The 24,558-nt window shown below is 49.0% G+C and overlaps 2 protein-coding genes across 12 annotated transcripts; both read right to left on the bottom strand.

The window, feature by feature from the left end:
* Positions 1-1,407: 1,407 nt before the first annotated feature.
* LOC107053306 (T-cell surface glycoprotein CD8 alpha chain-like) lies at positions 1,408-17,994 on the bottom strand. Of its 11 annotated transcripts, XM_040700324.2 has the most exons (6): positions 9,855-9,944; positions 9,018-9,386; positions 8,348-8,437; positions 7,851-7,931; positions 7,584-7,700; positions 6,756-7,102 (listed from the first exon to the last, which is right to left on the bottom strand). In XM_040700324.2, the coding sequence occupies exons 1-6, from the start codon at positions 9,898-9,900 to the stop codon at positions 7,086-7,088; spliced, it is 720 nt and encodes a 239-aa protein (XP_040556258.1). In that variant the 5' UTR covers positions 9,901-9,944; the 3' UTR covers positions 6,756-7,085. The 11 variants fall into 11 exon arrangements, 10 of the variants coding, with proteins under 10 accessions (XP_040556283.2, XP_046797214.1, XP_040556258.1 ...); XM_040700349.2 differs by lacking the exons at positions 6,756-7,102; positions 7,584-7,700; positions 7,851-7,931; ... (1 more) ...; positions 9,018-9,386; positions 9,855-9,944 and adding exons at positions 1,408-1,644; positions 15,605-15,721; positions 16,427-16,516; positions 17,066-17,434; positions 17,908-17,994; XM_046941258.1 differs by lacking the exon at positions 6,756-7,102 and adding an exon at positions 1,408-1,644 and having other exon boundaries at positions 9,018-9,944.
* Positions 14,387-23,507, bottom strand: LOC124418359 (T-cell surface glycoprotein CD8 alpha chain-like). The gene is made up of 6 exons (XM_046940378.1): positions 23,396-23,507; positions 22,648-23,016; positions 21,960-22,052; positions 21,463-21,543; positions 21,173-21,289; positions 14,387-14,780 (listed from the first exon to the last, which is right to left on the bottom strand). Exons 1-4 carry the CDS (start codon positions 23,505-23,507, stop codon positions 21,470-21,472), a joined length of 648 nt encoding a protein of 215 aa, XP_046796334.1. The 3' UTR covers positions 14,387-14,780; positions 21,173-21,289; positions 21,463-21,469.
* Between the last annotated feature and the right edge of the window lie 1,051 nt (positions 23,508-24,558).

A 24,558-nucleotide genomic window follows, 5' to 3' on the forward strand; every position in this document is an offset into this window, starting at 1 on the left:
GATAGCACTGTTTTTAATGGTGCTTCCCGGCTTTTGCTGCAGTGTCTACTGTTGAGGTTCAGACAGACAGTGGTCCTCCTTGAAATCAAATCAGCTGCCACAAACTACAGTCTCACAGCCATTTCGGGCACTCTCATCATGTGCACATTTGAAGAAAACAAGGATAATTCCCGTGCCATTGACATGGGCTGCAAGTTGTGTTTGAGGAAAGACGTTTTATTTTAGCATATTTTTCTATTCTATTTTCAGATCAATCCATGTGCTCTTGTCATCTCAGGGTCCATGCATAGCTGAGATGTAGCTGAGTGCTTCAGCTCTGCTGTTCTCCACATTTCTTCTTCATGCTCTCTATGCAGAAACCACTGTGTGCAGGGCAGGAGGTCTGTGCTGTGGTAGCCATCCCTGCAGCCCCATGTCCCAGTTTCATGCTGACTTATTTTTCTTGAGTTTAAATTCTTGTCTTTTTGTTCTAAAACCGCAGGGACTTCCGCCCTGCCAAAAATAACCCTTAAATGCTGCAACAGTGAGGGCCCTTGCTGCTGCCTCCAGGTGACCACTCACACATTGGTAAGTGCTGGGCTTCCTGCAGCGTTGCACATACAGTAACGACAGTTTCCCTGGGCTGGTGTTATTTGTCTTCTGTTGTTATTTCCTGGCTCTGCTGTTGTTTGTGATGTGTTGTTGTATTCCTCTTTTGCAAATGTGCCCCCTGATCCTGGGTGCCCGAAAGCAGGCACTGCTGTCTGATGGAAGTGCTGTTTTGTGAGGAAATGGGCCCAAACTGTGTGGTTATCCCTGGGCTCATTTGATTGGGCCTGAATGCAGTTTGGTGAGTAAGGAAAGATGGTGTGAAGCCTTCTGGAATGGGGTAACTAAGGTCAGCCCAGGCTAAACTGTGATGTCTGACATCCACTTATAATGCTGAGTCCTCACCTGCCGAGCAGCAACCATCAGCAGTACTGTTAGTGCGACTGAGAGAGCTGGGAAAGAGAGATGAGCTTTCAGTTGTAGAGGTTCTTCTTGCCCTTAAAAACAGGGCATCATGGTTTATTATTAGTAAAGACTGTGGTGAAATTGGTCTGTATTTAATTAATTTTCATCAAACAATGAATGAATGAGATATGGCTGTGGAGAGCATAGACCAAATCATGTGGGGAAAAGGGAGTCTGAAAGGATTTGGAATGGGCTCAGGAGGACGTGAGGTTGAGATGAATGATCTCAGTGCTTGCTGTGTTGATTTCATTTGGAAAAGCTGGGAGAGATTTCCCACCAGGGATCCCTGGTCAGACAGATTATTATAGGTCAATATGGTTGCATGTAGATTTGTTTTGAAGCAATAGTGATGTTGGTTTAATACCCCCGCCCCAATGAAAACTATGAATGAAAGCAAAGGACACAGTGAGAACGTTAAGAATTAGAAGTGTTTAATTGGGAAGACCTCAGGAGTGAGATGTGGGTTGGGGTCTGAGAGCTGAGTTTTTGGTGTGATTGATAGGTGGGCAGAGAAGGATCAGCCACATGACCACACTCCATCAGGGCAGCTGTGTGTGTTGCTGATGGGATCAGTGTGGTGCTTGAGGAGGACGCCTGTGTGCCTTCTGCTGAGCAGTGACGCAGTACTGCTTGCTTACGGTGAGCTTGGTCCTGCAAGGGATGGACAATGGAGTGTGAGACGTGGTTGGATTTGATCATCCATCTGCTTTGTGCATTTGTAACATGTGATCTCTTTGGTAAGTATATGGGAACTGTTGAATCACAGCCTGAACCTCTGTTTGACCACCTGAGGTGAGCACTGAGTCAGCTGCAGGGGCACAGGTGAATGCAATTTCACCTGAGTGACCAGGAGTGGTGGAGGCTGGCTCCACCCCTCCAAGACCCCATTTAAGGGCTGTCTCCCACAGAAGTATTTTTGAATCACTAAGGTTGGGAAGGATCTCCAGGGTCATGTAGTCCAACCGTTTGTCCTTCATGGAATTTCTGTCTGCAGATCATGTCTCTTGCAGCCTTTCTGTGAGCCCTGAACACAGTTAGGCTCTTTATTTCATTATTTCTTTGTGAATGTGCTAATCTCTCTGGTCCTATACCTGTTTATTTTACCATCTGTATACCTGTTTGCCTTTCTGTTGGTGAGCCTGGCAGCGTAGCCTATATATATGTGTGTGTGTGTGTGTATATTTTCTAAAACCACGATGTTTTTTTTTTTGTGGGGTCTTTATATGTGGATCAGAGGGGAGAACACTACCCCCTTAGATAAAACGATCCCTGGGCAGATTCTGGGATTTCTGGCATCTCCCTATTATGAATTAGCACCCCTCATTGAAAAATGGGGTCCCCTGTGAGTGATAGAGAATATGTCCCCATTCTGCATGGCGGGCTGCTTTCACGGTTTACGTAGAGATATGTTAATTACGAAGGAGCGGCAGCTAGCTGCCTCTGTAGTGGCATGGCCATTGCTGCATGCCCTAAATCAAGCTGAAAAAAGAGTTGATACCTTAGAAAATGAAAATGAGATGTTAAGAAACCGCACTGAGAAACTAGAACAGGAGCTGAATATATTAACGGGAAAAAAAAAAACTACCTTGCATCCTCTGTTAGGCCAGGTCCGTAGTGTTTCAGTAGATAATGAACAGATTTTCAAAACAACGGACCTGGTGGAGCAAGGAAGTGAAAATTCTAAGGCAGATCTAGAAGCTCCACTTATGACGGATTCCTTACAACTTTGTCCTGTTATAACTCAAAAAACTAAAAAGGTACAAGATAGACCGGCAGGGGTACCCCCCTGATCAATGGCCCCATGCCCAAACACATTTTCATATACGCCTATGGAATTGATGGATATGGTACAACGATTCCGGCAAAGGGCGCAGGAAAGTGTCCCAACATGGCTGTTAAGATTATGGGACTCGGGGGCAGAAAGTGTCATGGTTAGTGGTCCCGAAATATCTAAATTGGCCACCATGATCGTACACCTTGCCCTCAGACAAAGATTATATGCAGGTGTCCAATTCCCTGACGAAAATTGTTCCGTAGTTGATTGGCTAATGGCAGCATGCCGCATGGTATGGCCCAACAAATCTGACATAGCATTAAATTCGGGCTTATGGTCCACCGTGGAGGACCTTCAAAATTATATTTGTGAACTGGGCATAAGAGAAGCAATATATGAGGACTCATTTGAAGGTCCAGATATGGTTAAGCTCTCTGCAGGCATGAGAGACTTAATTTTACAACAGGCCCCTTCCCATTTATATGGGACCTTGTTCTCCATGTTAAACCCCCTGGTGGCCTCAGAGGCAGTGGTCCAGCAGGCTGCCCAACTAGTAGCTGACCTGGGGGAGACCGAGCGCTTAAGGATCAGGCGCAATATCCTGCTGGTGGAGGAAGCAGAGGTCCTCCCGGTAACGAAAAAGCCAATTATGTGACACCCTCGAGCGGGACCTGTAAGGGTCTCACGAAAGCAAATGTTTAATGATCTTATCCGGGCTGGAGTCCAGTTTGCTAAAATTGATCGCCAACCCAATCGCATCCTCCTTCAGCTGTTTCCACAGGATGGTCAGAAACTACAGAATCACCCCAGAAAAGCGAGTGTAAGAACTATAGATGGACTACCAACCACAACATGGAATTTAGAAGACTTCATAGTCCCTAACAGGAGAAAGAAGCCCCCTCAAGTGTCTTGGGCCACAATGCCCGAGCCACCTGAAACAAAAGACTTATCCCTAGCACAATTCATGGAATGATGAGGGACCTTAGGCCCCCTAGGGCCTCCAGACGGGACCGGAGGCCCTATGTAGAATGAACGATTTATTGATCCCGGCAAATTATCCGGAGACTTTTGGCATTGGTGGACACTGGAGCGGAAACGTCAATAATTCCTGAAGATCTGACTAAATTCAACAGCAGTAGGGTGATGATTGGAGGGTTTGGGGGACAGACTGTTCCAGTCACCCAAACCTGGCTGAAAATGGGGGTGGGGCATCTCCCACCCTGGGAGTATAAGGTATCTATTGCCCCCGTCCAAGAGTACATCTTGGGCATAGCTATTTTGTGGGGTCTGGCTCTCCAGATGACTGTGGGAGAGTTCAGACTTTGGCAAAGGTGTATTAGTATCCAGGTGGTGCAGGCAATATTAAGAGGCCATGCAAAGCAAGGGCCTATTTGCCTGCCAAAACCACACCGGATCACTAATGTTAGACAATATAGACTCCCAGGTGGGCAAGATGAAATAACAGGAACGGTGCAGGAATAAGAGAAAGTAGGTGTTATAAGACCTGCACATAGCCCGTCTAATTCCCCCATATGGCCAGTAAGGAAGTTGGGTGGAACATGGAGAATGTCGGTAGAGTTAAATAAGGTCACACTGCCTATCCATGCGGCCGTACCCAATAATGCCTCCCTAATGGATACATTGAGTGGAGAGATAAAAACATACCATTGTGTTCTGGATTTGGCAAATGCATTCTTCAGTATTCCAATTGCTGAAGAATTGCAAGATCGATTTGCATTTACGTGGGGAGGCAGGCAGTGGACCTTTCAGGTCCTGCCACAGGAGTACGTCCACTTGCCATAATACTGTCACAATCTAGTGGCGTGTGACCTGGCTAACTGGGAAAAACCTGACAATGTCAACTTGTACCATTATATTGACGATCTCCTGTTGACGTCCGACTCATTGGAGGCAGTAGGATGAGCAGCAGGTGCGTTAACCAGCTATCTGCAGGAAAGGGGATGGGCTATAAATCCCCAGAAGGTGCAAGGTCCAGGCCTGTCTGTAAAGTTCCTGGGGGTGGTTTGGTCAGGAAAGACCAAGTGCAGATTAGGAACTTACCCAGTGCAGATAGGAATGGACTATCCATGCCCGACCAATCTGGGGCAAAGCTATGTGGTTAGACATATGGAATACAGTTAAACACAGGACTGTACGTGTCTACCACGTGTTCGGTCATCAACCTTTACAGTCACTGGGAAATTATGAAGCAGACATGCTGGCTCGAGTTTGATGGATTGAGAATTCACCGTCTGAGAACATCGCCTGTTGGTTACATCAGAAACTACTGCATGCTGGACAAAAGACAATGTGGGCAGCTGCTAAAGCATGGGGGCTGCCCATACAGTTATCTGACGTAGTCCAGGCATGCCAAGACTGCGACGCCTGCTCTAAGATGAGACCGAGACCGTTGCCCAAAACAACAGCCCATCTTGTTAGAGGACACAATCCTCTCCAGCGATGGCAGGTCGATTATATCGGGGCCCCTCCCTCGGTCTGAGGGGGCGTGGTATGCCCTGACCTGCGTTGATACTGCAAGCGGACTACTGCAGGCCTATCCGGTGAACCAGGCATATACCATCAAGGTACTTACCAAACTGATGTCTGCCTACAGGATATCACAATTCATTGAGAGCGACCAAGGGACTCATTTTACTGGAGCAATGATACAGCGCTGGGCAGAAGAAAATAACATGGAATGGCTATTCCACCTGCCATATGATCCAACGGGAGCAGGCCTCATAGAACGTTACAGTGGTATTCTCAAGGCTGCCCTGAGGACAGACTCCCAGTCTCTGCAGGGGTTGGCAAAGAGACTATGAAACCCTGCGAGACCTGAATGGGAGACCTCGAGATGGCAGACCCTGTGCCCTGAAGATGCTACAGACAACATGGGCCTCCCCTCTTAGAATCCAAATTACGGGCACTGATAATGTGCTAAGACCCCGGGTCAGTAATGAAAAAATGATCTGCTCCCTGCCCCTGAGAATCTAGAACCAGGTACCCGTAGAATAAAATGGCCTTGGAAGGTACTGGTAGGACCTAAGTGGTGTGGCTTACTTGCACCTTGGGGGAGATTATTGGAGGTGGGAGGCTCGGTAGACCCTCCAGTAATAGGCACATGGCTTGCAGACATTGTGGTCAACACTCCAGTCTTCATTACCAAAGGGACCCCCATCGTGTCCCTATGGCAGATCAGGACACCCCCATTGGTGCCTGATATAGTCATGCAGCCACAAACATCTGGCCAGAAGGTATGGTAGCGGTAGTTGGGACATGCCCCAGTACGAGCTGAAGTGTTGACCCAGGATAAAAATGTGGCCTGTATCTTGCCCTGGAGGGCAGACCTTCCCCTCCTGGTACCCCTGAAACATCTGTATTACTCTCTGTGAGCTTTTGAGCCTCCAGGACCACTGGAAGGAACAACATGTCACCAAAGTATCCCAGTGTTGCTGCCAGATCACGTGTGACATCCGGTGATGACTTACATGGGACTGATGGAGCATAGGATGGACCTGCACCTCACAACTACATGCCTCCAGTAACATCGTCAAGCACTGGTCCATGACAGAACATGAAATTTGCCAATCATCACTCATTTTAAAATTGTCATCCTACATTGTGACGGGAAATTGTACAAGCATTGCGATGCATTGGATCTCTGTAATGGGAAGTATTTACCCTTTAGTTGATTCAATCATTGGTTCATGCCTTGAAGGGGTGGAGCGTATGGGAACTGTTGAACTGTGACCTGAACCTCTGATTAACCACCTGAGGTGAGTGCTGAGTCAGCTGCAGGGGCACAGGTGAACACAATTTCACATGAGTGACAGGAAGGGGTGGAGACCTTCCTAGACCCCAGTACATAGTAAGATCTGTATTTCATTTCTCCTTTGTAATGGGATAATCTCTCTGGTCCTGTTCCTGTTTGCCATACACACCCATTTAACAGGAAAGATATTGCAAAATAGAGAGTTTGGGAGATCAGTTCTGAGTATTGACATGGTTGGTTTATTGGTCATCTTGTGGAAGGCTCAGCTGTCCAGCACAGCGCACAGCTCTTTTCCCCGGTGGCACAGAGCTGCCCGGCTTCTTAGGGTCAGCACTGTCCCCCGCGGTCTGGGTGTGTCCCAGCAGTGTGGGGCAGGAGCACATGTCAGGCTGCGGGAGGTGTGCAGTGCTGGTGGGCAGCAGAGGAGGAGCAGCCAAATGCCCGCGCTCCATCAGGGCAGCTGTGTGTGTTGCTGATGGGATCCGTGTGGTGCTTGAGGAGGATGCCTGTGTGCCTTCTGCTGAGCAGCGATGCAGCACTGCTTGCTTACGGTGAGCTTGGTCCTGCAAGGGATGGGCTTGTGGTGAGCGTGTGTGACACGTGGCTGCGTTCATTACAGCACTGCTTCCTGCTGTTAGCATGGGAACATCAGGTCTGTTTAGCAAGGAGGAGTACAAAGTATCAATGAAGATCTCTGACTATACTCTTAAATCACAATCTTGCATTTGAAATGGAGGTTTGTCAACAATGAAGAATACTGAGTTCTGCTTTAAGGCAGAGTCTGTTAAAGGCACTGTGGTTGCTTTATGCTGACTTAGAGCCCTTCAGCATCAATCTTTTGGTACTCCTTTATGGTACTCCTTCCCACTTTGCTTCTCTGTCAGTACTGTAGGTTGCTTTCAGTGAACAACAATGTTGAGCCAGAGATATGCAGGAAATGCCGGTGTTGTGTCACAGTCTCTGCTTCAGCATTAGTGCTGCTTGCTGCAGAAATTAATGCAGCGAATGGATCTTCCCTGGTACTTACTTTCACTGGGGACTTACTCTGGCAGTGCGTGATGGTGATGGTTATGGCAGTGAGGAGCAGGAGGCAGGCACAAGCCAGGTTAACCCACATGACCATTTTGCAGTAGAAACTTGGTATGTTGTTGTGGCTTGTTCCTGCCCGAAGGAAGGAGAGAGAGGAAAGACCCACCTGCAGACATCTCTCTGCATTTTGAGATGGCTGTAGTCAGCAAAGATTTTAATTTGGCTTCTTTTGATCAAAGCAGTGCTGCTGGCAGAGCCCCTGCATCCCCACAGCTGGTTTACCTGCATGCGGGCCCTGTTGTGAGTTGTCCTTCGTGGTGTCCTGGCTGCTCCGTGTGATGGCAGTGTGTGTGATGTGTTCTGCTGTTGTTGTGAGTGGAGGGAAAAATAGATGAATACGGTGAGATTCAACATAACAGCCTTCTTCCACTCTTGCTAGGACATAGATGAACTTGTAGGCATCATAAGGGGGTGCAATCTGTAGGGTCCATTTTGAACTGTGATGCCCTAAGACTCTGATGTGAAGTCTGCTTGCACAGCTGTGCTGCCCAGCCATGAAACCTGAGGGCTGTGGGCTCAGAATTTCTACCCAGCATCCTCAGAAATTCTGAGCTCTTTAGGCAGTTTCATCCCCTCACTGGAACCTCTCTGAGAAAAATGAAAATTGTTTCTTGTCCTCACATCCCAAAATGCCTGCAGTCAGCACAGCCTTTAATTCATGCTGTTCCAGGCAGAGCAGCACTGCTGGCAGAGCCCCTGCCTCCACGCAACTGGTTTACCTGGATCTCTGCTGTGCCAGTTGTCCTTCTTGGTGGCCTGGCTGCTGGGGGTGGTGGCTGCGGTTGTGGTGGGTGCCGCTGTAGTTGCGACTGGAAAGAAGAAATAAGTGAATACAGAGAGTTTCCTCATATATATGCCAGGATGCAGCCAGCAGAGGAAGAACTTTTATAGGGTCTGCTTTCAACAGTGATGCTTTCACCTGCCTCCCAGCCCTGGAAACAGAAGGATTTGGGCTCCTAATTTCTTATCAGCCCCGTCAGTATGTGTGAGCTCTTTGTTATCACTGTTATAAAACACGTCCTGAGAGTCACAGGGATTTCTGAGTTTCTTTTTGAGGTGCTGTAAGCATATGGGGGCTGTCAGAATGTAGAGGTCCAAGTGAGGTGAGGAAGGCAGGGGTGGCTGCGCACTTTGTAACTGTCATCCCTGAGAGGTGCTGATGGGATGGGGAGGTGCTGCTGGGCTGCACGACCTCCTGTGTACCGGGCAGGGTCGGTACCACGAGCAGAGCTGGTGGGCAGGGAGGCTCTATGAGGAGGAGCAGTGCCTGTGTGATGAGACGGCTTGGGCAAAGAAGCAGGGCCATGGAGAGTGTGGGTGATGGGCTGCACTGAGAAGGCACGGGCAGGGGATCTGGGCGTGAGCGAGGTGGGTGAAGCAGTGTCTGACCTGGGAAGAAGGCGCGTTGTCCCGAGCTGAAGTGCAGCACCTGGTTGATGTTGCTTGTGCAGAAATAGATTCCCTCATCCTGGGTTGTGAAGTTCTTCACTGCCAGCAGATAGAAGTTTCCTGTCCAGCGTGCTTCAAACTGTGGAGATGTTCTCTTGTTCCCTTGGAAGGTGTTCCTGGGAACAGGGGTACTGGAGACAATGAAGTGAAGGTTCCAATCCTTGTCTAGATGGATCCAGGAGATACCTGTATCTCTGTTGTAAGGCAGGCACTCCAGCTCTAGCCGCTGTCCTTCCTGGGGGTGCTTCATGTTCCTGTTGAAGAATCTGACTGCCATCATGTTCCTCTGTCCCTGGGCGACGTTGCAGCCTGCGGGCAGAAGTTGGCCGTGTGTGCTCAGGTTCTGATCAGGAAGAGCTCCTGGGGCCTTTGGGCAGGGCTCTTCCCTGCTGGTGCGGTGTGTGGCAGGCATTCAGCCAGCTGGGCTGTGATGGTGAATGCAGATGGAGGGCCTCAGCATCTAGCACACTTGTGTGCTGTGCTGGAGTCCCTGGGGACCAAGCTTTGAGAGCGCCAGGCTCTCAAGATGGATGTGGCCCTTCAGAGTAGCCCTTAAGATTCCTTCTTGGGGCTGCTGTCATTTCCCAGCTTATCCAGATTTTTTTCCCTCTAACAACTGCCTCACGCCGCCTTTTTCCCCATGCCTATCCCCTCCGACAACACCTGTCTGAACAGGCTCTGTTCCTGCTGTGTATCACACTGCAGTCCCACCGTTCCTGTTTCCCTGCGCAGTCACTGAGCGCCCCTGAATTCCATCCTTCCCGCTTCCATACTCACAGAGCCCCAGGCTGAGCAGGAGGAGCAGTGCAGGAGACCCGGCCATCGTCCTCGGGGCGGTGCAGCGGAGTGCGGGTGATCTTTGTCACTGAGAAAGGCTCACAGAGGCAGCGTAACTTATAGGAGAGGATGTGATGTCATCAGGACCCTCTTCTGTGAAGAGTCCGTGTTCTGCCTCTGAGGTGAAGCAGAGTGAGAAAAGACATCTGCAGCACTTCATTTGTGATCCAGAACGTGGGCTCGTTTATCGCGATAGCGTTGTTTTTAATGATCCCTCAGGATTTTGCTGCAGTGTCTTCAGTTGAGATTCAGACTGAGGGTAGTCCTGCTTGAGATCAAGTCAGACACCACAAACTGCTGTCTTCTAGATATTTTAGGCACTCGCATCATGACCTGAACTATGGAAAAGCAGGCCGAGTGCCCTTCAGTGGACACGGAGTGGAAGTTGTATTTTGGATCCAAGAGTTTATTTCATTGTATTCCATTTAGAGATTGATCCATCTGCACTTTTCATCTCTGAGTCCATATACTGTGGACATGTAGCTGATTTCCGTATTTTAGTTGTTCTCTGCAACTGTACTTTGTAATTTCCGTGCAGAAGCCGCTGTGTGTGAGGCAGGAGGGCTGTGGTGTGATACCCTTCATGACGGCCTTATGCCCCAGTGCCATGCAGGTTGGTTTTTTTTACTTTTATGTTTTACATCTTGTGACTTTCTTCTCCACCCACAGGGACTTCCGCCCTGCCAAATAACCCTTGTGTGCTTCAGCACTCAGGGCCCTTGCTGCTGCCTCCAGGTGACCACTCACACATTGGTAGTGGTTTGGACTTCCTGTAGCTTTGCACATGAATTAGCAACTGTTTCCCTAGCCTGGCCTTATTTGTTTCCTCTTTTGGTATTTCTTGCTTATCCTGTTTGTTTGTTATTTCTCCTTCTTTTTCGCTCCTGAGGTGTTTATCTGTGACTCCATGGGTGTGCAACCTTTTTGCTTCCCTGGGTCGTGCTGAGTGATGAGGAGCATTGTTAGGCACGAGCAAAGCTGACCGTTGTTGCTGTTGCCACTGTTGAAATGCTCCTCCCATCAGCTCAGTGTGCTCACATGCACTGTTTGGTCTGCAGAAACATCCAACAAACATGAGTGAATGTGAATGGGTGCCATTTGCACTGCATGGAGGACTTGAGTGCTCATTTCCGTGTCGGATGCTGTTTTGTCAGTCTGCCCCTCTGCTGCTGTCTGTCACGTGGCAACCAAACGTGATGGAATACTGGTGGGAAGGTTCTGCTTCTACTGCTATGCCACCAACATCTGCCTCTGAACATATGGCCCAGCTGAATAAATCAGGAGGTGTTCCTTTCAGAACATGCCTTTCAGAATAGACTATATACTTAACATTTAAATAAGGAATCAATTTCATTTTCAATGCTTTTATTAAAATGTTTAAATATGAGCAAAAAAAGATAAAACTGGTGGAATATGTGGCCTTGTTTTTATGTAACTAATGTACCTATTTGGTTTGATGGTAGTGCCTGCAATTCTCACTGAGGTCTCAGTGGGTTTGTCAGAGAATTCTGATGACATTTTTCTCTTCCTGTACTTCATGCTTGACCATAACTGTTCCCAAATGCTGGCAGTGTCAAAACCTGATGACACAAATAAGGTGTGGTTGTGAAGCTGATGGTGCTTTTGGCCATCCTGATCTCTATTCTTCAACTCCTGCATCAAAGCACAAAGCACTGCTGCCCAATGTTGGCTGTTGAACAAGGCCGTGTTCAGCCAGTGGCTCCAAATGCTAAGAGCTGTTTGCCCTCCCTGGAGCCGGCACTGCTTTACGCCTTCCCCGTGCCCTGCTCTCCCTGCACGCACTGGATAGCACAGCTGTTGTGCTGTGAGCGATGGCTGCGTGGCTGGGGCACAGCTGCTGCCATGATGGTGCTGGGTGGGGGGCAGCCTTGGGGGTCCTGGGCCAGGGAGTGTGCGGCCTGTGGGTTGGGCATGCCTGCATGGCTCCTGTGCCAGCGTTGTTGTTGTTGCTCTGGGAGCCAGAAACCTGGCACTGCTGAGTGATGGAAGTGCTGTTTTGTGAGCATGTGAGCTCAAGTGATGAGGGAACTGGGCTCATGAGACATCTGGGTTATGCTGCTTGTGTGGTCTTTGTCTGTTGTCAGTTTATTCTCCTCAAGCTAATCTGAATCCACGCTGCCTTTGCAATGGGATCAGGAGCTTTGGGGAGAGCCTGGAATCACTGCCTGGTGGAGGGCCGTGGGGCCGGAGCTGAAGGTTATGGGCATGCCTTGTGGATGGCTGAAGTCATAGCGCGTTTTGTGAGGTGCTGCATTGAGCTGCTTCTGCCTTGCAGCAGCATTGTGACCAAAGTAGGAAGATTTCTCTTTTTAGTGGTTCAGTGTGGTTTGATGGTAGGTGGACCTATTGAGGAATGCGTTAGGTTGAATATATCTTGGGACTGGATTCTCACCCTGCCGTGGAGCACAGTCCCCTGCCCAGAGCATCTCGTATTCTTAGATGTGTTAGATGAACCTCTACAAGTGGAGTACAGGGTAAGCCAGGAAGAGTGCTTGCCTTTCGTAGTGGGGACATCTTACTTTCCTCTTCTGCCCTGCTGATAGCGGTGTTTTACTACGGGTTATTCTTAGATACCAAACAGGAACTGAGAAGTTTGCCTCCTAAGCACAGAGGTGTTCCTGCACCGCACCAATGGATTTTTTTATTCACATGAGGCCACTGCTTCCTGTGATGTGTTCAGAATGTGGGTGCTGCCTCACTGTTCAGAGGACTCCTTTTCCTCTTCATATTCAGATTTTTACTTGTTGTGTAGGAGTGACTTACAAAGGGCCATGGGTGTGGACAACATGTTGTATTCCTCAGGAGTGATTGTATTTCACTGTATTTTATTTTATTCAATGTAAAGTTTAAAAAGACCTGGGACTGTTTTACAGCATCTGCCCCTTATGTCTGAGTCCACACATTGCTGATATGTAGCTGAGTTCTGCAGCTCAGCTCTTCTCTGCATCTCTTCTTTGTAGTTTCTCTGCAGAAGCTGCTGTGTGCAAGGCAGGAGCTCTGTGGTGTGATACCCACCAGGACAGCCCCTGGTCCCAGTAGTATGCTGAGGTTTTAAGTGTTATTTATACCCTCGTGGCTTTCTTCTCCAACCACAGGGTCTTCCGCCATGCCAAAAAACAACAGGAAACACCTTACCTGCTTTAACACTCTGAGTCCTGCCCACTGTCTGTAAGTGACCTCTCACATTGCTAAGAGTTTTGTTTTCCTGCAGCTTTGTGCATACAGTCACAACAGTTCTACTAGGCTGGTGTTATTTTCTTCTTCTTTTTTGGGGATTTCCTGTCTTTCCTGCTATATTTTGATAAGGTGTGAGGTGTTGTTCTCTTGCCTTTGCAACAACATCCTCTGGATGTTCACAAGCCAGGCACTGCCATTGCTGCCTTTGCAACAGGATCAGGAGCTGAACTGATGGGCATGCCTTGTGGATTGCTGACGTTGTCCCACATTTTGTGAGGTGTTGAAGCCCTCTGCTTCTGCCTTACACTAGGTCTGTAAGCAAAGTAGGAAAATTCCTGATTTCTGTGGTTCAGAATGATGGGGCTGGTAGAGGAGCTGGGTGCAAATGAAGGTGCTTGAATGTTTCTGGGGATTGGATTCTCACCCTGCCATGGAGCATGGTTGCCTAGCCATGGTATCTCATGTTCGGAGATGTACAGGTGGAGTGCAGGATAACCCAGGAAGGGCTGTAGCCTGTCTCAGTTTGGACATCTTTCTTCCCTCTTTTCTCCTTGTGACAGTGTGCTTCTACTATGGGTCCTTCCCAGCTACCTAACAGGTACCCTGTTAGTTCCCCTCCCAAACACAGGGTTGCCCTTCCTCTTGGTCCTCATGGCTCATGAATGGAGTTGGCTTCTACACAAGACTACCACCTGCTGTGATGTTCTCAGAACCAGGGCTCTGAGTCACTGTTCAGAAGACTGCTTTTCATATTCAGATTGTTATTTGCTGAGTGTGGTTGTGAGGCGTCACTACATCAAAGATACCCCCAGCCCCTTCATTGTCTGACAATGCCCATCTTGCCATGCGGAATGCTGGTGACTATGCTGTGTAATAGGGGGTGCTTTTGGGGTATCACTCCTTTCTGCTGCCTTCAAGAATCTGTTAATAAATTTATGCCTTTAAGGCAAGGTGGAAGCTTATTGTCAGTGAATAGCTTCAGAGAGTAGCAGGGCCTCCAAGTGACGATCTACTTCAAAACCTTCACCTGTGGAGCCAATGTAGATCAGCAGCATGGATGAATTTTCTCTATGCCTGCTGAGGAGATTTCAGTTGGACAAGCTAGGAAGAATTTCTACTGTGGGCCATGGTCAAACCCAAATTTCTTTCAACATATTTGAGAGTAGGCTATTAAATGTGGAACTTTCATTTTGTAAACATGATTAGGATAGCATGCGAAGTTATAAATCTCTCTGTCTCCTATGTTAATAATGAATTAAACCAAACAACACAATGAAAGAGTAAAAACTATATTCATTGAACAGAGAATCATTAGAACAGGCAGCTTGGGGCATTGGGGTCAAGTTGTGGAAATGTTTGCCTTGTTCCTCATCTTGTGGAATTATCGGTGGCTATTTTCAACAGTGGCACAGAGCTGCCCGGCTTCTTAGAGTCAGCGCTGTCCCCCGCGGTCTGGGTGTGTCCCAGCAGTGTGGGGCAGGAGCACATGTCAGGCCGCGGGAGGTGTGCAGTGCTGGTGGGCAGCACAGGAGGAGCAGCCAAATGCCCGCGCTGCATCAGGGCAGCTGTGTGTGTTGCTGATGGGATCCGTGCGGTGCTTGAGGAGGACGCCTGTGTGCCTTCTGCTGAGCAGCGACGCAGCACTGCTTGCTTACGGTGAGCTTGGTCCTGCAAGGGATGGGCTTGTGGTGAGTGTGTGTGACGCGTGGCTGTGTTTATTTCAGCACTGCTGATGCTTCCTGCTGTTAGCATGAGAGCATCTGTCCGTTTTAGCAAGGAGGAATCCCAAGTATCAATGAAGATTTCTGAATTTACTCTTAAATCTCAGAGTTTTGTTTCTAATGGAAGGAGGAAGTACAAAAATTGTGACTCAACCATTCCTCGTTCTGCCTTAGGAAGAGTGTCTGGATGGCCCTGAGCCTGATCTAAGTCTCTAAGATGCCTTAGAGCAGCTCTATACCCATCTCCCTGATCCATGCCCTTCCCACTGCGGCATCTTTATCACTACCTCTGGCTACATTTGGCTGATTGCCATGTTTAGGCAGGGATTTCAGCAGAAAATCCAGGTGTGGTGTAAAAATCCGTCCTTTTTCTGCCTACTGCAGAAATAAATGCTCCTAATGGATCTTGACTGGTATTTCAAAACAGCATGAAGAGCCAAAAATAAATAGTTCAGTAAAATTTTGTGTTCTGGTACTTACACCAGTTCATGGTGGTATAGCCAATGCAGTTTGGTAGAGGAAATTTTGTCTGTATTTATAATTTCTTGTCTGACAGTGATGAATGTGATAAAGATTTCTGATGCTAACCCTGGGCTTGAGGAAAGTTTGGAAAAGAATTTTAAAGAGAGGTCCCTCTGCCTCCCCTGTATCCTGGATACACAATGGCTGCCTGAGGGCAATAGGGAGAGAGCCCATTGCCTTGGAGGAGCGGGCTGTGCTCTGTGGTGTGAGGCTCCAGAAACATTTGCAGGGTGTCAGGGTGCAACTTACTTTGGCAGTGCATGATGGTGATGGTTATGGCAGTGAGAAGCAGGAGGCAGGCGCCAGCTAGGTTAATCCATATGACTATATCACAGCAGATAGTCAGTGTGTTCTTGCTGCTTGTTCCTGCAGGAAGAAAGGAAAGAGGAAAGGCCCCAGCCAGCTGTGGTGACAGCGTGCTGTGTTGGAGCCATCGGGAGGTCCTGCAGCAAAGGGAACTGTGAGTTTCTAAGCGAGGCTGGCGGTAGCTACAGATGAGGAGAGGGCTTTCACAGGGCACCGAGAGAGTGAGGTGCAAGCCAGGCATGTCCACAGGTGACATCCCCAGCCATGGACTGCTGGTGTTGGCATTGTGCTGGAGAGCTGAGGGAGGACACATAGCCAGAAGACTTCTCATGTCCCCTTCTGTGACTGAAAGCAGTGTTTGTTCAAAAAGCAATCCTTTGTTTTGGTGTGACCCATCATTTGGAATGCTTGTGACTTCTAAGTCACCCTAAATGGGGTGAAACATGGGTTTAGAATAATGGAATCATCTTTTCTGGGGCAGACCTTCACGATCACCAAGGCCAGCCGTCATCTTGACCTTCTGAGTCTCATCACTAACACATGTCCTTTCATGTTGTCCCACACCTCATGAACAGCTTTGCAAAAGAAATCTTGCTCCTTTCTCTGGGATACCCATTATAAAATGGAGTTAGTTTCATCCCTGGAGCTGCAGAGTTCTCCCTACATCCTGAAATGCATATTATGGTCAGCAATGACCTTAATGTAGCCTCTTCTCATCAAAGTAGTTCTTCTAGGACAACCCCTGTCTCCCCAGTGCTGCCTTACCTGGATGCAGGCTCTGGTGTGAGGTGTCATTCTTGCTGACGTGGCGGCTCTGGGTGGTGGCAGCGGGTGTGGTGGGTGCTTCTGTTGTGACTGGATGGAAGAATGGATGAATACAGAGAGAGACAACACTAGAGCATTCTCCCAGCCTAGCCTGGAGATGGACAGGACAGGGGAGGCTTCATAGAGCCTGTTTTGAACTGTGATGCTCTGACACACTACCCAGCCATGGAAAAGGAGGAAGTGGGTTCCTAATTTCTTATCAGCACCCTTGAAATGCATGAGCTGTTTGTAGTCAGTATTAGGAAAGTTGTTGGAAGAAATCAGGGATTATTTTATTTTCCTTTTGAGATGCATTGAGAAGAAGGAAGCAGCTGCATAGTTTGTAACTCTCATCCCTGTGAGGTGCTGATGGGATGGGGAGGTGCCGCTGGACTGTGCAGCCAGCTATGTGTTTGAGCAGGACCGGTACCATAAGCGGAGCTGGTGGGTACTGAGGCTCTACAAGAAGGAGTAGTGCCTGTGTGATGAGATGGCTTGGGCAAAGAAGCAGGGCCATGGGGAGTGTGGGCAATGGGCCGAATTGAGGAGGCACGGGCAGGGGTGCTGGGTGTAAGCGAGGTGGGTGAAGCAGTGTCTGACCTGGGAAGAAGGCGCGTTGTCCCGAGCTGAAGTGCAGCACCTGATTGATGTAGTTGACGCAGAAATAGGTCCCCTGGTCCTGTGCCCTGAAGTTCTTCACGACCAGCCGATAGAATCTGCCTTGTCCTGACCCCTCAAATTCTGAAGATGTGTTCTCATTCCCTGAGTAGGTCGTACGGGATAACACGGAAATGTAGACGATGAAGTGAAGTTTCCCATCCTTGTCCTGTCTGATCCAGGAGGCACCATTGTCAACGTTATTAGGTGAACACTCCATCTCTAGCCGCTGCCCCTCTTGGGGGTTCTTCATATTCCTGGGTACGAACCAGACCACCTCTGCATCCCTCTGTCCCTGGGCTCTGGTGCAGCCTGTGGGCAGAAGTTGTCCATGTGTGCTCAGGTGCTGCTCGGGAAGAGCTCCCAGGGCTTTTGGGCAGGGCTCTTCCCCACCAGAGTGGTGTGGTGTGGTGCATGGCAGGCAGCCGAGCTGTGAGGGTGAATGCGGAGGGAGGGCCTTGGCATCCAACACGCTTGGGTGCTGTGCTGGAGTCCCTGGGGACTCAGCATTGAGAGCGCCGGGCTCTTGAGATGGATGCTGCCCTTCAGAGCAGCCCTTCAGCTGCCTTCTCGGGGCTGCTGCCATTTCCCAGCTTCTTTGCCAGGTGGTTTCCCCACTAACAACTGCCTCTTGCCCCCTGTCTCCCCTGCCCCATCCCCTCCAGCAACGCCTGTCTGAACAGGCTCTGTTCCTGCTGCGTATCACAATGCAGTCCCACCACTCCCGCTTCCTTGTGCAGTCCCTGAGCAGCCCTGTATTCTGTCCTTCCCGCTTCCATACTCACAGAGCCCCAGGCTGAGCAGGAGGAGCAGTGCAGGAGACCCGGCCATCGTCCTCGGGGTGGTGCAGCGGAGCGTGGGTGATCTTTCTCTCTGAACTTTAGAGGCAGCGTAACTTATAGGAGAGGATGTGATGTCATCTGGACCCTCCTCTGAGAAGATCCATGGTAAAGTATCGTTTCTGAAGAACTCCAGTAGAGATCCAGAACTTGGGCTGTGCTTTGTCATAACATTGTTTTTAATGGACTTTTTTGTAATGTCTTCATTTGACAGCATTCCTTCTTGAAATTAAATCATCCATTACAGACTACTGTCTCTCAGCCATTTGGAGCACTCACATCACATCCAGACCTGCACAAAATGGGACAAGTTCCATGATGTGGACTCCGGCCTCAGGCTATGTTTCCTGTCAAACATTCTTCCAGCTTGACTTGCTCATGCAGAAGTGGTCTGGTGTGGATGTGAAGGCATGCTGTTTTCTTGCAGAGCAAACAAGAAGTGGGAATGTTTTACAGCATGTATTCACGTGCAGTTTTGATTTCCAAGTCCACTTATTGCTGACATGTAGCTGCCTTCTCCAGCGCTGTTCTTCTTTGCAATTGTTCTGCAAATGCTGCTTTGTGCAAGGCAGGTCTGTGATGTGAAACCCATCAAAGAAGCCCCATGTCCCAGTGGCATGCTTTTTTTCAAAGCAGAATATTTGTGGTCTTATTCTACAACCACCAGGTCCTCCACCCTGACAAATATGTGTGTCAACATTCACAGCCTTTGTTGCTGCCTCCAGGTGACCACTCACCCGTTGGTAAGTGCTGGGCTTCCTGCAGCTTTGCACATACAGTAGCGACAGTTTCCCTGGGCTGGTGTTATTTGTGTCTTCTGTTATTTCCTGGCTCTGCTGTTATCTGTGATGTGTTGTTGCATTCCTCTTTTGCAAATGTGCCCCCTGTTCCTGGGTGCCAGAAAGCAGGCACCGCTGTCTGATGGAAGTGCTGTTTTGTGAGGAAATGGGCCCAAACTGTGTGGTTATCCCTGGGCTCATTTGATTGGGCCTGAATGCATTTTGGTGTGTAAGGTCAGCTGCTGTGAAACTTTCTAAAATGGGGTAACTAAGGTCAGCCAAGGTTAGACTGTGATGCTTCAGGTGCACATATACAAAGTCCTGCTGACTCCTCAATTGCGGAGCAGCAACCATCAGCATCACTGTTAGTGCAACCGAGAGTGTTGGGAAAGAGAGATGAGCTTTCAGGTGTAGAGGTTCTTCCTGCCCTTAAAAACAGAGGCATCACAGCTTATTATCAATTATCTCTTTTACTGTGGTGAAATTGTTCTGTATTTAATTGATTTCTGACAAACAATGAATGAACAGGTCATGGTTGTGGAGAGCATAGACCAAATCTTGTGGGGGGAAAAGGGAGTCTGACAGGTTTTGGAATGGGCTCGAGAGGACGTGAGTTTGAGATGAATGATCTCGATGCTTGCTGTGTTGATTTCATTTGGAAAAGCTGGGAGAGATTTTCCCACCAGGGATCCCTGGTCAGACAGACAATTATATGTCAGTATAATTGCATGTGGATTTTTTTTTGAAGCAATAATGATGTTGGTTGTAGCTTGTTCAGTCCCTCTGCCCCTATGAAAACTGTGAGTGAAACCAAAGAACACACTGTGAGCATTAAGGATTAGAAGCGTTTAATTGGGAAGACCTCAGGAGTGAGATGTGGGTTGGGGTCTGAGAGCTGAGTTTTGTGTGAGATTGATGGGTAGGCAGAGAATGATCAGCCAGATGCCCACGCTCCATCAGGGCAGTTGTGTGTTTTGCTGATGGGATCAGTGCGGTGCTTGAGGACGATGCCTGTGTGCCTTCTGCTGAGCAGCGATGCAGCGCTGCTTGCTTATGGTGAGCTTGGTCCTGCAAGGGATGGGCTTGTGGTGAGTGTGTGTGACACGTGGCTGTGTTCATTACAGCGCTGCTGGTGCTTCCTGCTGTTAGCATGGGAGCGTCAAGTCTGTTTAGCAAGGAGGTATCTAAAGTATCAATGAAGATTTCTGAATTTACTCTTAAATCACAATCTTGCATTTGAAATGGAGGTTTGACTACAATGAAGAAGAATACCGAGTTCTGCCTTAGGTCAGAGTCTTTTAAAGTCACTGTGGTGGCTGTAAGCTGACATAGAGCCTTTCAGGATCGATCTCCCGTTATGATACTCTTCCCCATTTTGCATCTTTGTCGCTTCTGTTTCTTGGTTTGAAAAGGACCAAAATGACCATCTAGTTTCAAGCCCCCTGAGATGTGCAGGGTTGCCAACCACCAGACCAGGCTGCCCGGAGCCACATGCAGCCTGGCTTGAATGCCTCCAGGGATGGGGCATCCACAACCTCCTCGGGCAACTTGTTCCAGTGTGTCATCACCCTCTGTGTGAAAAACTTCCTCCTAATATCTAAATGAAATCTCCCTGTCTCAGTTTATGACCATTCCCCCTTGCCTTATCACTATCCACCTTTGTAAACAGGCGTATCCCCTCTTCTTTATACTGCCTTCAGTTATTGGAACGATACAATGCGGTCTCCCCAGAGCCTTCTTTCTCCAAGCTAAACAAGACCAATTCCCTCAACCTTTCTTCATAGGAGAGGAGGTGCAGTCCTCTGATCATCTTAGTGGTGTTCAAGGTCTGTCTCCTTGTGCCTATGTACCTGTAGGACCCCTCCTTGTTATTTTTCACATCCCTAGGCATGTTCAGCTCAATCTGTGCCTTGGCTTTCCAGATCGTCTCTCTACGCATGCAGACAGTGTCCGCACATACTTCCCAGGCTGATGTTGTGTAACAGCCTCTGCTTCAGCATTAGTGCTGCTTGTGGCAGAAATTAATGTAGCTAATGGATCTTCACTGGTAACGTAGATCAGCATGAAAAGGCCAAAATAAATTGTTGAGTAACGTTTTGGATTTTGTCAATTTCGGCCAGATTTCAGGATGGCAGAGCCAATGCTGTCTGTAATTCCTTGTCTGTTTATAATTTCTGTTTACAATGACATTGCCTGTTAATAGTTTCTAGTCTGACAGCGTTGAATGTGATAAAGTTTTCTGAATCTAAACCTAGTGATGTGGAAAATCGGGAAGAGAGTCTTAGGAGGGGTCCTTCAGTATTCCCTGTGTCCTGGATATGCAATGGCTGTGTGAGGGCAATAAGCAGAGAGCCCATTCCCCTGGAGGAGTGGGCTGTGCTCTGTGGTGTGAGGCTCCAGGAACCTCTGCAGGGTGTCAGGGTGGGACTTACTTTGGCAGTGCGTGATGGTGATGGTTATGGCAGTGAGGAGCAGGAGGCAGGCACCAGCCAGGTTAACCCAGATGACCACATCATAGCAGAAATGCAGTGTGTTCTCGTTGCTTGTTCCTGCAGGAAGAAAGGAGAGAGGAGAGAGAAGAAAGAGGAAAATCCCAGCACCAGGAGTCATCTGCCTGCATGCTGAAATGCCTGTAGTCAGCACAGACTGACTGACTAATTTGGCCTCTTCTGATCAAAGCAGCACTGCTGGCAGAGCCCCTGCATCCCCACAGCTGGTTTACCTGCATCTCAGCCCTGCTGTGGGCTGTCCTTTGTGGTGACCTGGCTGCTCCGTGTGATGGCAGTGGTTGTGATGGGTTCTGCTGTTGTTGTGGGTAGATGGAAAAATGGATGAAGACAGTGAGATACAACAAAATCGCCTTCTCCCAATCCTGCCAGCACTTAGATAAAGCTGTGGGCATCATAAGGGTGTGGAATCATTAGGGCCCTTTTTGTACTGTGATGCCCTGACACTCTGATATGAGTTCTACTTGCACAGCTGAGCTGCCCAGCCATGAAACCTGAGGGCTCTGGGCTCAGTATTTCTTTCTATCATCCTCAGAAATTCTGAGCTCTTTAGGTGGTTTCATTCCCTCATTGGCACGTCTCTGAGAAAGATGAACATTATCTCTTGTCCTCACATCCCAAAATGCCTGCAGTCGACACAGCTTTTAATTCATGCTGTTCCAGGCAAGACAGCACTGCTGGCAGAGCTCCTGCTTCCCTGCAGCTGGGTTACCTGAATCCGGACTCTGTTGTGAGTTGTCCTTCTTGGTGGCCTGGCTGCTGGGGGTGGTGGCTGCGGGTGTGGTGGGTGCTGCTTTAGTTGTGACTGGAAAGAAGAAATAAGTGAATACAGAGAGGTACAACAGAAGAGCTTCCTCGTATACATGCCATGATGCCGCAGGCAGAGGAAGAACTTTTATAGGGTCTGCTTTGAACAGCGATGCTTTCACATGCTGCCCAGCCCTGGAAACAGAAGGATTTGGGCTCCTAATTTCTTATCAGCCCCGTCAGTATGTGTGAGCTGTTTGTTATCGCTGTTATAAAACACGTCCTGAGAGTCACAGGGATTTCGGAGTTTCTTTTTGAGGTGCTGTAAGCATAGGGGGGCTGTCAGAATGTAGAGGTCCAGGTGAGGTGAGGAAGGCTGGGGTGGCTGCGGACTTTGTAACTGTCATCCCTGAGAGGTGCTGATGGGATGGGGAGGTGCTGCTGGGCTGCACGACCTGCTGTGTGTTTGGGGAAGGCTGGTACCACGAGCAGAGCTGGTGGGCAGGGAGGTTCTATGAGGAGGAGCAGTGCCTATGTGATGAGACGACTTGGGCAAAGAAGCAGGGCCATGGGGAGTGTGGGCGATGGACTGCACTGAGAAGGCATGGGCAGGTGAGCTTGGTGTAAGCGAGGTGGATGACGCAGTGTCTGACCTGGGAAGAAGGCGGGTTGTCCCGAGCTGAAGTGCAGCACTGGGTTGATGTAGTTGATGCAGAAATAGATCCCCTCGTCCTGTGCCCTGAAGGACTTCACGAGTAGTCGATAGGAGTTTCCTCTCCATAATGCCTCAAAGTTTGGAGATGTTTTCTCACCCTCCTGCAATGTGGTGGAATAAGAACGGGTGCTGGAGGCAAGGAAGTGAAGGTTCTCACTCTTGTCCAGGCGGATCCAGAAGATGGGTCTGTTTCTCTCGTAATGCAGGCACTCCAGCTCCAGCCGCTGTCCCTCTATGGGGTGCTTTATGTTCCTGTTGAGGAACCTGGCCTCCATTGTGTTCTTCTGTCCCTGGGTGATGGTGCAGCCTGTGGGCAGAAGTCCGCCATGTCCCCTCAGGTGCTGCTCGGGAAGAGCTCCTGGGGCCTTTGGGCAGGGCTCTTCCCTGCTGGTCTAGTGTGGTCTGTGGCAGGCAGGCAGCTGGGCTGTGAGGGCAAATGTGGAGGGAGGGCCTCGGTGTCCAGCATGCTTGAGTGCTGTGCTGGAGTCCCTGGGGACTCAGTGTTGAGAGCGCTGGGCTCTCGAGATGGATGCTGCCTCATGGGGCTGCAGCCATTTCCCAGCTTATCCGGAGTTTCCCCCCCCCTAAAAACTGCGTTATGCCCCCTCTCTCCCCTGCCCCATCCCCTCCAGCAACACCTGTCTGAACAGGCTCTGTTCCTGCTGCGTATCACCCTGCAGTCCCACCGTTCTCGCTTCCCTGCACGGTCACTGAGCAGCTGTGAATTCCATCCTTCCCGCTTCCATACTCACAGAGCCCCAGGCTGAGCAGGAGGAGCAGTGCAGGAGACCCGGCCATCGTCCTCGGGGCGGTGCAGTGGAGCGCGGGTGATGTTTGTCACTGAACTTTGGAGGCAGCGTAACTTATAGGAGAGGATGTGATGTCATCAGGACCCTCTTCTGTGAAGAGTCCGTGTTCAGCCTCTGAGGTGAAACAGAGTGAGAAAGGGTTTCTACAGCACTTCATTTGTGATGCAGACCTTGGGCTCGTTTATCGCGATAGCGTTGTTTTTAACGGTGCCTCATGGATTTTGCTGTTGCAGTATCTTCAGCTGAGATTCAGACTGACAGTGGTCCTTCTAGGCATTTGGTGAATCAGCACAGACTGATGTTTCCCACTCGCTTCGTGTACAGATGTGCTGAAAACAAGGACAAGACTAGAGCCATGGCAGAGACAACATGTTGTATTTCATAAGGGAGGTTTCATCTCTTTGTGTTTTTTATTTTGTTTAATTTAAATGTTATAGATGAGCTGGCAAAGTTTTACAGCATCTATCTGCCTGCCTCTTATCTCCAAGTCCATGCATTGCTGACATGTAGCTGAGTTCTGCAGCTCAGTGGTTCTCTGCATCTCTTTTTTGTAGTTTGTCTGCAGAAGCCGCTGTGTGCAAGGCGGGAGCTCTGTGTCATGACACTCATCAAGGCAGCCCCATGTCCCAGTGGTATGCCGAATTTATATGTTTATTAATATCCTTGTGGTTTTCTTCTTCAACCACAGGGACTTCCGCCCTTTCTAAAGGAAAGAACAACCATCCGTCTGTACCTGCTTTAATACTCTGAGGTCTGCCTGCTGTCTGTAAGTGACCTCACAGATTGCTAAGAATTTTTTTTTTTTCCCGCAGCTTTGCACCTACAGTCACAACAGTTCCACCAGGCTGATGTTATTTGCTGCTTCTCTTTTTGGGGGATTTCCTGGCTTTCCTGCTATATTTTGATAACATGTGAACGGTTGTTCTATTACCTTTGCAACAGCAGCCCCTGGATGTTAAAAAGCCCCGCATGTGTGACTGATTGAACCTCTGTTGTGTGAGAATATGAGCTGAAATTGTCTGGGAACTTGGCTCATCTCA

Source organism: Gallus gallus, chromosome 4, assembly GCF_016699485.2.
Source record: "Gallus gallus isolate bGalGal1 chromosome 4, bGalGal1.mat.broiler.GRCg7b, whole genome shotgun sequence".
Taxonomy (NCBI): domain Eukaryota; kingdom Metazoa; phylum Chordata; class Aves; order Galliformes; family Phasianidae; genus Gallus; species Gallus gallus.